Source organism: Castor canadensis, chromosome 15 (assembly GCF_047511655.1).
Source record: "Castor canadensis chromosome 15, mCasCan1.hap1v2, whole genome shotgun sequence".
Lineage (NCBI taxonomy): Eukaryota > Metazoa > Chordata > Mammalia > Rodentia > Castoridae > Castor > Castor canadensis.
In genome coordinates, this window is record NC_133400.1 from 87,372,895 (window position 1) to 87,385,634 (window position 12,740).

The following is a 12,740-nucleotide window of genomic DNA, read 5'->3' on the forward strand; positions in this document are numbered from 1 at the left end:
CCAAAAAAAAAAAAAAAAAAGTATAAACTATTTTCAAGGAAGACTCATTTCTAAACATGTAATAAGATGCAGCAAGAACTCCTTCTACATCATCTCCTCCACTATCATCTTCCTATTGCTGATCATCGAAGGTCTCCTCCAACTGCTACACACAGCCCAGATGTTAGGTGTGGTTGTTTTGAAGAGAGGGTCTGGAGAACTTTTTGCCTGGGCTGACCCTGAACTGCAATTCTCCTAATCTCATCCTCCCAAGAAGCCAAGATTACAGACATGAGCCACAGGTGCCTGGCCTAAGCATGAGACTTTAACAATATTTAACACTTACTCTTATTGTAGTGACTTGAGAAATACATATTGTATTTCAATTCAAAGGTGAATACCTTAAGAGTGAGGATGGGGAAATGAAAAGAGAATTAACATCCACTGTTAATTGTTTTATATGTTAAGCACTGTCCTATTTTCTATCAACATCTTACAAGGCATCTCACTTAATCCTTCATCTCTTCAGTATAGAAAACATCATACCTATTTTACTGGTGACGAATATAAAGTTCAAACTCAGTAGCAAGTTAAGTCATGTTTGAATGACTCTATGAAGCCCGTGTTTTTTCCACTAGAGCATGACACCATTTCTGGCCTGTACTCTACTCGCTCACCACTCAGGAGTGCCAAGCATAGAGAAGACACACAAATGCTTTTTTTTTTTTTGACATGAACCAAGCTGAATAACTAACAAAAAGGTAGCCTCATGACAATACTTTGCAAATATTGTATGAAAGTCTGGCTCTGTCTTTGGCTCTTAAGGAACTAAAAAGGAAAATAAAGAAATTGGTAAACAATGTCATTGTGAAAGTTGTTTACCTCTGTACATACCACACTGTACCAATGACCAGAATACTAAGAACTTTCTAACAGGCCACACCCATTAAAAAAAAAAGTTTAGATTGCAAACAATGTAGTAAGTTGACTTGTGTGGCTAGATATAAAAAATGGTAACCATAATCTCAAAACAGGGAAAAGATTTTGATAAGCATCTTACTGTACTGCCTATCACTTATTGTATCCTTATGAGCCATGTGCACATCTCATGAATCAGCAACATGCTGGATCCTTAGATAATCCACGTCAGCTGAAGTAAGAGAAATGGGACCAAGTACTGTCACACACGTGTGTAGTTCCAGCAACAGGGCAGCTAGGTGGGAAGATCACTTAGGACCAGCCTAGGCAACACGGAGAGACCACATTTCCAAAAAAGCCAAAACAGTGCATAGTGTTCTCAAGGATTGTGTTATTTCCCTTTAAAAATGTGCATAATTTATACTGCATAAAATCTCTAAATAAAATACTTCTTTTGCTTCAAATAATACAAAAAAATTTTACTGGAATGTAGTAATTTCAGCCAGAAGCCAGTATCTAAAATTCACAAAATTGTTTTGCATATTCTTTCACTACTCAATATAAATCTGATATGTTAGTTACATTTCCTTGGCAGCATTTAAATATGATAACTATAACTTCAAGAGAGTTTTTTATTGTGTAATATTTGCATGCCATAAAAGTAAAACAAGAGGAATCAAACAGTTAATAGTCAGTTAGGGCTTAATATATTATTTAAAATTGTAACTCTAAATAAATAAATGCAGGTTATGCATGGGCCAGTGATAAGCGTGAAAGAGCATGAAACATGCTCAGTGGTAGGGCATGTGCTTAGTATGCATGAGGTCCTGGGTTCAATCCCATCACCTGCCACCACCACCCTTGTTCCTGGCCCCCCAAAAAAATCCAAAGTTGTCCACTTTAGTTCAAATTTTCTTCTTTTTCCTTTCTTCCTTTTTTTTTGCTATGCTGGGCATTGAATACAGGGCCTTGAGCGTTTGAGGTAAATGCTGTGCTACTGAGCTACACCCCAGAGCCTATGAGTCCTAAGTAAAAAGCAAGAAAAAAATTCCCAAATTATTAAATATCTAACTGTTAAATAGGAAGTGTAGTAGGAGACAGAAAGATAAGCAAACCACAAAACAGATTTAGAAAGCTCTGAAAAAGCAGATAATGTGAACTAAAATTTTTAACACTGAAAAGAAGACTGTTCTAGCTCAATCCCATGCTGTTTGATAACACACATAAGTCTTGGTTGTTAAATCTGACAACTGTCTGATTTACTCATATAAAACTCATGAGCTCATATCACTTTAACAATCATCAGTGCACCAATTACTGATGTTAATATCTTTTCTTTAGTTTCTTGCTCTATAATGCCTCAAATTTCCTACAAGTATTTGATTACCATTCATTTTTCACTTCTGAGCACAATTACAAATTCTATGTACTAATAAGTAGACACTGAGCTAAAAATTTCAGAGTCAGATAAAGATTAATTCTCAAAGTACAAGAGGGCTTGTCATGGATTGATAACTTTGGACTATTTTCATTAAGATATCTAAAATATTTAACAAATCCTATTTAACAACAACAAGAAAAAAATTCCAGAACCACTTGACATTCATGGCTTCTCTACAAACATAATTTTTTTCAATCCAAGTACTACATGAAATCCTCCCCCCATAATATTGGTATTTAAATATAATTGTTAAATTTTTAAAGTAAATTTCTCTTGAAAGAAGTTGTAACAAAAGTAGATTTCTAAGATCAAAAACATTGTTATAAGGCAGTAAAGGATTTAAAGAGAACAACTTTACATGGGATAATGTAAACAGGAAGATTTCTTAAAATTAATAAAGGCTATAAATACAAATGAATTTAAAGTTGTGGGGGGAGGCTGGCAGAATTGCTCAAGTGGTAGAGCTCCTGCCTAGCAAGCGTGAAGCCCTGAGTTCAAACCCCAGTACTGCCTCCCCGCCCCCAAAAAGAACAAGTAAATAAAAGGAGATTAAAGTTGTAGGGGGAGAATTTTAAGCTGTTACTAAAGATAGTTGGGGATACCAAGGAGCATCTGTAGATTTCCAAGTCCTGCTGTTAATAACAACAGTGTACCTGGAGAAACAAGGAACTTTTACAAGCAAAACCCCATGAATAGTGTTTAACTCAGTTGGAAAACATTTGTCAAAGGTTTTTGCTTTTTTTTTAAGCATCAATATAGGCCTGGTTGATAATGATTCTGGCTTCAGTTGGTATTAAGCTCCAAAAACTTTAAATGGAGAAGTGCTAGACAACACAGCAAAGTCCATTCCACAACCGGCTCAAACCAGAAAACTATAACTTTCCAAAAGGCTACAGCAAACTCTTTTACTATTTCCCATGGCTATTAACAAGCATGGGTACAGTGCTTCATTTTCCACCCACTAAATTACATACAGCACTAGTGCCATTCAATAGAGTCCACTTGCACCCAAGATCCAGTGTCTAATGACAATCCACCAATCCACAGCAAAGCTCTACAACTTAGGCCCAATATTTGCACAATTTTTCAATAAGGCTACATAAGACACACACATTGTAAAACTACTTATTCCAAATTTAAACCTAGTCCATGAAACAAACAAGTAACATTTCAAAACACTAATAAGGTGGCACAAGAGATTATAAAAAATGAATTGCAAGAAACTGCTACTCTTGGGTCTTGCTGGCTAGAAGCTAAAATGGTGGCAGCTGCCATGGAAAACAGTATAGTAGGGATTCCTCAAGATTAGATGCAGGGTGAGGGAGTCACTCAGGGTACAGCATGTGCTTAGCAAGTGCACAGCTATGGATTCCATCCTCAGCACCAAACAAACAAAATCAGATGGATAATTACTATATACCCAGCAATATCACTTCTTGGATATACACCCAGAAGAACTGAAAGCAGGGACTTTTTTTGGTTTTGTTTTTTTTTTTTTTTTTTGGTGGTACTGGAGTTTGAACTCAGGGCCTCCTACTTGCTGGGCAGGGACTCTACCACTTGAGCCACTCTGCCACTGGGAAAGCAGGCTCTTTAACAGAGATTTGTATACCAACATTTATAAAAGTATTATTTACAAGAGCGAAAAGGTAGAAATAACCAATGTCCATCAACAGGTAAACAAGTGTGGAATATACATATAATGTATTGTTATTCAGCCTTAAAAAAGAAGACAATTCTGATGCATGCTACAACATGGATAAGGCTTGAAGATGCTATACTAAGTGAAATAAGCCAGTCACAAAATGGCAAATACTGTATGATTCCACTTTTAAGAGGTACCAAAAATAGATAAATTTATAGACAGAAACTGAATGGTGGTTGCCAGTGGGGATTTATGTTTAATGGAGACAGGTTTCAATTTGGGCAGATGAAAAGTTTTAGAGATGGATGATGATGATGGTTGCACAATTATGTGAATATACTTAATGCACAGAGCTGTACACCTAAAAATGGTTAAAGTGGTCAAATTTATGTTATATTTTATCACAATAAAAAAATCCTAAATAAAATTTGTTTCCTGCTCCTTCATTTATATTATCTTGAAGTTTACCTGTGGTTTTAGAATTTTAAAAAATGGAAAGAAAGCAATTGTAACTTTTCCATTAAAATACATCTGCAATATCTATGTATACACACAGAAGTTGTTTCCGCAGTGTGGTGGCTATCACGCTCACCTCACACAAATACTCTGTGCTATGTTAAAGATCACAGATTCCTCCAGCATCTCTTTAGAATCTTAGTGAACGTACTGATCAACAGGCAGAAAGAACTGAACTGTACAATGTGACTGACTCTACACCTGTTTAACTATTATTTACTATCAAAAGTTCTGTGTGACCAAGCAATAAACATTTCTATTCACAAGAAACAGAGATAAAGTCTAGATAATATCAGAATGCTCAGAAGAACTCACTCACTGTTTCCAGTATACAGCAATGACATTCAACTCATATTAATAACATAATACCTTAATTTCTCTTTTTGTTTCAAAGGTGTTCTAACTCATTTAATAACCCATTCTCATAAAACACATCTATTGAAGTTCTCCTCTATTTAAAAGTTACAAAGGAGTTATATGCCTCACTAGACAGAATCTTGATTACACGATGGCTATGCCTGGTAATGCCAGTTGCAAGCTTATTGATTTGTAAATAACACTGAAATATTTTGAATGCATTTCTAGACTGTATATATTGGCATAGCATAGAAAGCTAAAAAGACTAAAACGCCATTGAAGTAGTCACTAACATATGAAGAAGAAACCATCACAAACCTTCTTGAGAAGACACAATGGGTGGTAAGTAATCAGGAATGTATTCCTTTCTTTCCTCTGCATCTTTACTTCCAGGCTGAGGAAACTGAAGTACATTGTTCTTACTAACAGGAAACGAAGGAATTTGATGTGGAAAAGTGACAGGTTCAATATTATGAATATAGTCTTCTAGTTCATGCAGACTGACCCCCATAAGTTGGAAAGCTTCACCAACATCATCCAAAATTGGGTCTGTTCGGCCATCTGAAACAAAGTCAAAAGCAAAGCAAATCATTTTAGGAAAATCCCATGATTATGTTTTAAATATCAAGAAAAATGTAGTAAGTAAATATGACGCTCAGAATCATATATATATATATATATATTTTTTTTTTTTTTGGTAGTAATGAGGTTTGAACTCAGAGCCTTATGCTTGCTAGGCAGGCGCTCTAGCACTTGAGCTACTCAGCCAGCCCCAAATAAACTATTTATTTAAAACCTAACTACTGAAAAGAATTTAATAAACTTTAAAGAATACCATATTACTTAAATAATATGAATCTGATTCTTAAAGTCCATTTTAAATATGTAAATATAATCTAGCAACTAACCAAAACACCATAATGACACTAACAATCGGCTTGTATGTTAAAGTTAATTTATGGATAGTCGCAAGTATCCTTTTGAGGCAGACATAAAATAAGTGCCCAAAAAATATTACTATTTTTATCATCAGTTAGCTAGTATGCTTCATGCTTGCAAAGCAGGCATGCTACCACTTGAGCCACACTTTCAATCCATTTTGTTATTTTGGAGACTGGGGGATGGGGTGGGTCTTGAGAACTATTTGCCCAGAATGACACTGAACTTTGATCTTCCTGATTTCAGCCTCCCAACTGGCAACTCTTCTACTCTTACTAAAGTCATTAATTTCTCAGTCTAAAAAACAGAGTCATATTAATTTTTTCTACATACTTTACAGTCTCAATCCAAGACTTTCTGATGCTCCCCTCCCTTTTTCTTGTCATGAATTTCAGTTTTTTTTCATTTTTTTGTGTGTTGGGGGGAGTTCAACTGGTTGAACTCAGAACCTACTGCATGCTAAGCAGATGTTCTACCACTTGAGCCATGCCCCCAGTCTTTTTTGCTTTGGTTGTTTTTGACATAGGGTCTCTTTATGCCCAGGCCAATGTGGACAACAATCTTACTATTTGTGCTTCCTTGAAAAGCTAGGATGACAGGCATGCCACCACCAGACATTAGTTGAGATGGGATCTCATAAACTTTTGGCCAGACTGGACTTGAACCACAATCCTCCCCATTTCTGCCTCCTGAGTAGCTAGGTTTACAGGCTTGAGCCATTGTACCTGGTCTTCAGATTTTCATACCCTGTATTCCTAGTATCACTATATCAGTATGGAGTAGACTCTACTTATTCATGGGGAATATGTTCCAAGACCCTCAGTGGATGGCTGAAACCTTAGATAGTATCAAACCCTATTATATACTATGCCTTTTTCCTATATATAACATATGCATGATAAAGTTTAATTTATTAATTAGGCATAGTAAGAGATTAAGAATAAGAACTAGTAATAAAATAGAAAAGTCACAACATACTCTAATAAAAGTTATTAAAGATTTATGGATGATTTTTAGAATACTCTATTTAATATTCAGACCAAATTTGACTGAGGGTACAGAAAGCAACAGTGGGGATAAGGGGGCACTACTGTAGTTTCAAATTCTGCCTACCTGAATCTCTCTGGCACTTCAGTATAATCTTCTTAAAGTACTGCTTTCATCATAGTATTCCCCAACTTAGGAGCATAAAATGTTTTACACCATATTTTGCTTCTTTTTATTTATTTATTTTTCTTGGGTTTTTGAGACTGAGTCTCTCTAGTTAGCCTAAGCTGGTCTCAAGTTGAAGATCCTCCTGCTTCAGCCTCCTGAATGCTGAGATTACAGACAGGCACCACCATATCCATCCCATGTTTTACTTCTTTTATAAAGCTTTTATGCCCTTATTTTACTCTATTTAATATTTTCCTTGAATATCCTTCCAATGAACTAGCTACACATGTCATACTGGTCACTTTAATGGATACTTTTATCACTCTCATATGGACATCTTATTTTATGCTATTCTCTAGCCTAGAATTCTCTCTACCTTTATACAGCCCTAGCTCAATTCAAACCTCATCTTTTCTTTGACGTAATCCTTCCTGGAATCCATTGCCCACAAACACCTCTCCTTTATCTTACTCTTTTTTACATTTACTGCCTGTGCCATGAAATTATTAAGTTATAGTTCTAGTCTTAAAGAGTCATTTGTAAAAGATTTAGCACCTGCTTTCAGTGCCTGCACATATATTTCATACATAGTACAATACAAACAGAAATATCTGCTCCTGAATATTTGGAGAAATAGTCACTGTAGGAATATTTAAAATTCATTATTTTTTTTAATTAATAGTAACTTCCAGTTCTTGCTTTAACTTGACAACATTACTTTTAGGAAAAGAAACAAATACCATCTGTTGGTGTTGACATTCTGACACTCTTGTACATGACCTGTGGGCATAGATTATATCTTAGTAATTTTAGTCTCCAACACCCAGCACAGGGCTCAGTTCATAAATGGTATTCAATAAATGTTTGTCAAAAAGAAAAAGAGGTAGAATACAAGATTTCATACTGGTAACCTCAGGTTACAGAATTCAATTTTAAAATAAGGATAGTATAGGAAAAAGAACCTAAAAAGTCTGTCTATTAATTATATCTAAATTAGCATTTTTAAAAAGTCACCAGACCACAATTGGGAATGATGACCCTGACAGACACATTCTCACTAAGACCCAAGAAAACTGACTAGAGAAACTGAGTAAATAGCAATAAGGTTCACATTAAAGCACAATGACCCTTTGATACTTTGGAATACCTACATACACGAACTGCCAGCACATGGATAGGGAACAAAAGGTAACTAAGTATTCAGCAAAAATATAATCCGGACTACCTGTAATAGTAACAATATACTCAAAGAACATGGATGGGGCCCGGAAGCAAAGAAGCAAAGGCCAGGAGAGTATTCTGCTAGTAGTATTCTTTCAAGATGACAGAGAATAGATGCTATTTTGAAGCTCCCAATTAGAAGTATCACCAAAATCAAGCATTCAAAAAACAGACATTTATAAACTCAAAAGTGATGCTAATAAGCAGCTATCATGGCAGTAGATTTGTCAGTTCATTCGTTTATTCAAAAAAATATTTCCTGAGTGCCTACTACATTTTGCTCCCCTACTAGAATACAAATAAAATCAATTTGTCCCCCAGGGAGGGGAAAGAGCCATACTACACAGTTGATTATAAAGCAAAGTGATAAATAACATAGCAGAAATATGCACAGGATTAGGAGAGCAGATAACGTAAGTTCCCTAGAGCAAGTGATAAATGAATCTCCAAACATGAGTACTACTACTTGTGGACCAGGACATAAGACACTCAAGAAAACAGCGTGTGTGTAAGAGTGGATAACTTAAAATGTTTCAGAAAAGGTGGGCAGCTCAAATTGGCTGCACATTAGTATGTCAGGGTAGCAGAAGAAAATGCTAGTTCACAAAGAGAACTGTGTGCGGTTATGAGTTTAGATTTTTAGACTGTAAGCAGTGGAGTGCACTTGAAATATCTTAAAGAAAAATTACAGGATCAGATCTGTGTTATGAACAGGATCAGATCTGTGTTATGGACAGATTACTCTGGCAGCATATGAAAATGATAATGGCATTTGGGGACTAAGAAGTACAGTTACGTCTTTAAGTCTCAACTTCTTAATCTATGACAACCTTAAAACAAATTATTCTATGAAACAGTTCATGCAGTTGTCCAACTTACCACCATAAAAGTCATAACCTGAAATGTGAATGAATGGTACCCCTTAAAACACACACATATGCACGCATCACACATCCACAAAATGATGCTCAGCTGTTAAAATATCCCAAACTATTAAACACCACCAGCTATAGATACTTCCAGACAGTCACTTAAAAGCCATAATTACAGCAGCCCAGGCTACCTAAAGAACCTTGCAAATTGCCCCACTTTGATAACCACTGTCAAAAAAAAAAAAAAAAAACCCATAAAGGAGAAAGTCAATGGGCAAGTGAAACGGTCGTGGAAGTTAATGGGGTGAGCCAAAGTGACAAGGGCGGTCTCGAGAAAGACTTGAGTGGCGATACTGTCTGAGAAAGGGGCAGAGACAGAAAGGAGAGGCAGGGTCCCTCACGGAGCAGAGCTGTCACCGAGTCTGTGTGCATGTAGTCAGGAGCTCCAGAATGGCCAGCCTTGTAAGAAACGGCCGGTAGACGGAGCGCCTGTGACAACTAGTTGTAGTAGTTTGCGGGCGAGGGAGGAGAGGGACCACAGCAAAAGAGGGTGCAGAGCATTCTGGGGGTGGCGGCACCAGCAGCAAACCCGAGACAATGAGAAGGGACCGAGGCGCATTTCAGAGCCGGGGGCAGGGGAGAGGGTGTGGTGCTGCGAGCGAGGGGACACGGCTCCCGGGCTGGTGGCGGGAAGTTAGCGGATGAGGAAGAGACACCCGAGGGATGACGAGAGTTTGCAGGGGCAGTGGAAGCCCAGGAGGAAGACGGAGACCCAGGAGATAGCCCCATCTCCGGGCGGGGTGCAGAACGCAAAGCCCGGGGACGCGGAGAGAGGGGACCGGGAGCCCGAGGTGTCACTCGTGACTGGCCGGGGCAGCCCTCCCGCACCCAGCCCGGTACTCACAGAGTTCAGAGTACCGATGGCAGCCCCGGCCCAGCTGCTGCAGATAGCGCTGCAGCACGTCCGTGAGGAGGTGGCAGGCGCTGAGCTGCACCGAGTCCCAGCCCAGAGCCTGGCAGATCTGCGCCACCGAGACCCTCAACAACGACCTGGAGTAACTCTCGCACATCCCGCTGCGTGGACGCCACCGCAGCCCTCGCTGCCACTTCTCTCCAGCCCCGCCGCCTGACGTTAGCAGAGTCCCCGGTTCATTCTCAAGGGCTCCCCGCGGCGGGGAAACCGTCCCCCCCCTCCCAGACCCCAGGCGACCACCTCAAAGCCCCAGCAGCACCGAGCGCGCCAGCCTGAGAGCCGCCATTTTGGACTCGCTCCGCCTCCCGCTGGACGGCCGCCGGGACAAGGCAGCACGAGCCGAATGCCGCCAGCGCTGATGGGAAAACCACGCCCCCTGGGGGCGGGGCGATGACTCGGGGATCGACTGTCAGGCCTGGAAGCCGGCCGGAAACGGAGCCGTTGAGCGCTGGAGGAGGATGCGCCCCATGGGCTGCAGGTGCTACGGCTCCCGGGGCGTCAGTGTTTTCAGGGCCCAACGAGGAGGCTGGTGCACGATACGAAAATGTAAGAGCGTTACGGGAATAATGCTAATATTGCTAGAGAGTTGAGTGTTAACAAGTTTGGGGCAGGGGGAATTTAAAATGCTCCACCGCACAAAAAAATAAAAATAAAAGCTATTTGCCGTTGTATATAATTTGAATAAAACCCAAGCTGTTTGCTTGGGAGGCTGATGAAGACAGGCTGGGCTACGTAGCGAGATCTTGTCTCAAAAAACAAACAAACCAAAAAAAAAAAAAAACCCAAGCTGTTCAGCAACGCCCTTCCCAGTAGGGCTGGCGTTAGGCGGAGGATCCTTCAAAAGGCAGTAATCAGACCGGCGCCGGTGGCTCACGCCTGTAATCCTAGCTATTCAGAGTCAGCGATCAGGAGGATCAAGTTCGAAGCCAGCCCGGGCAAATAGTTCGCGAGACCGTATCTTGAAAAACCCTTCACAAAAGTAGGGCTTCAAGGTGAAGGCCATGAGTTCAAGCCCCAGTACCGGGAAAAAAAAAAAAAAAAGCAGTAATTCAATATTTTAATGAAAATTTCAAAAAAAAATCGAAGTTCATGATAAAAAAAACTGCTCTCACTGATGGTATTCCAGTCTCAGCAAAACCCCCTTCTCCTACCCCCCCATCCTTCTCGCACCCCACAAACACAGGCGGGCTGTCAGCAGAGGCAGGGGTTTGCCAATTGGCACATTGCCAGCTACTATGACCTATCCAGGAAACAGGGAAGCCAATTTCCTACAGAGACCAAACAGGTACTTTAAATTCATGACATGGGCGCTTTCCCAGGAATGGTTACCTGCTCCAGAGTCTTTTCCTAGCTCTAGCAAAGTATTGTTGGATCTTTCAAAAATGTCTGACGTTGGGATGTTGTGATAAAGAGTTTGATTTTTAAATACCGGGAATAAAATTTTGTTTTGTTATGTTTCTGAGTTGGGGTCTTGATATGTTTCCCAAGCTAGCCTCCAACCTCTGGGCCCAAGTGGTTCCCCACACTCAGCCTCCCCAGCCTTCCTGGTAAATAGGACTATAGGTCCCAGGCCTAGCCAATTGGGAATAAATTTAAACGTTTTAAATTGAAGCCAAACTAATCTGGTGAATGAGTTGGCTAATCCTAATCTAGTTTGAATCATCAGCCTGTGAGTAGTCAGATTATAATGGCTGTTTTACTCCATTTCTTAAATATTCCCTTCTGTATGTATCACAGCATATTCAGTATATGAATATTATGTGGATTATTGGCTCCCCCAATAAAATGTGTTCCTGAGTAGTTCTATCTTCCTCCTACAGGAACTCTTCCAGAATGTTGAACATAATAGATAATCAATTTTTTAAAAGTCTTGAAAACCTAATAGATGTGAAAATATGGTACTGCAGCCAAATGACAATCTGCAAAGAAAGATTAAGGTATTAGGTGGCACCAAGCTTAAAATGTTTACTTGATTGATGCTTCTGTCCCTAAGATTATTAGGGATGCAAAATCTGTGAGACACTTTTTCAGCCGTAGCCTTACTTGACCATTTTTATAGCTATTTGATAATACTAAACATTTCCTTAATTTGAAACTCTCTTGTACCTTGGATTTTACAACCCCTTTCCCTAACTACCTCTTCATTTGCCTGCGTATAGTGGGAAAATCTCAACCCTACTGAAGAGTTGAAATAAAAAGTATGATTCACCAATTGTTAACATTTTTCCATGTTTACTATGTATTTTTGTATTTATACATACTCACTTTTTTCCACAACAGTTTGAAAATAAGTTGCAAATTCATGACACTTAACTCTATATACTTCAGCATGTATCTACCCCCAAACAAGCCTGTTCCCCTGCACAACCATATGTATGGCCATATGTCACAGGTTTGATTTCCCAGGAGGCCAACTCTGGGATGGAGATCAGCCTGCAGGTTTGTCTAAGAGGACTCCTGAAACACCACATGTGGGAGGGAAAGTGCAAGAGCAGGGCTGCAATGCACAAGGAAGGCCTAGAGTGAGTGCTGAAGCTGGGATAGCTCTTCAGAGTTGTCCTGTGTTGGGACAAGGAGGCTGAACCTTTAAATTGCCATGTTGCCATGATACTACATGAGGACTGTCCAGGAAAGGATGTGTAGTCTTAGGCCCAGGTGGTGGTTGCAATAAAGTTGGTTCCAAGGAAGGCTGAAGTCCTTCAGACCTTAGGGACCCCGAGCAAT

General features: G+C 39.5%; 1 protein-coding gene across 2 annotated transcripts in view; it reads right to left on the reverse strand.

The window, feature by feature from the left end:
• The window catches only part of Taf3 (TATA-box binding protein associated factor 3), a 162,346-nt gene extending 152,027 nt beyond the window's left edge, over positions 1 to 10,319 (reverse strand). Inside the window, exons 1-2 of one of the 2 annotated variants that reach the window (XM_074056704.1) lie at positions 10,257 to 10,319; positions 5,175 to 5,417 (exon numbers count right to left, since the gene is read on the reverse strand). In XM_074056704.1, coding sequence (XP_073912805.1) covers positions 5,175 to 5,367 — 193 coding nt within the window. In that variant the 5' untranslated portion in view covers positions 5,368 to 5,417; positions 10,257 to 10,319. The other variant, XM_020172774.2, reaches the window with a different exon arrangement.
• Between the last annotated feature and the right edge of the window lie 2,421 nt (positions 10,320 to 12,740).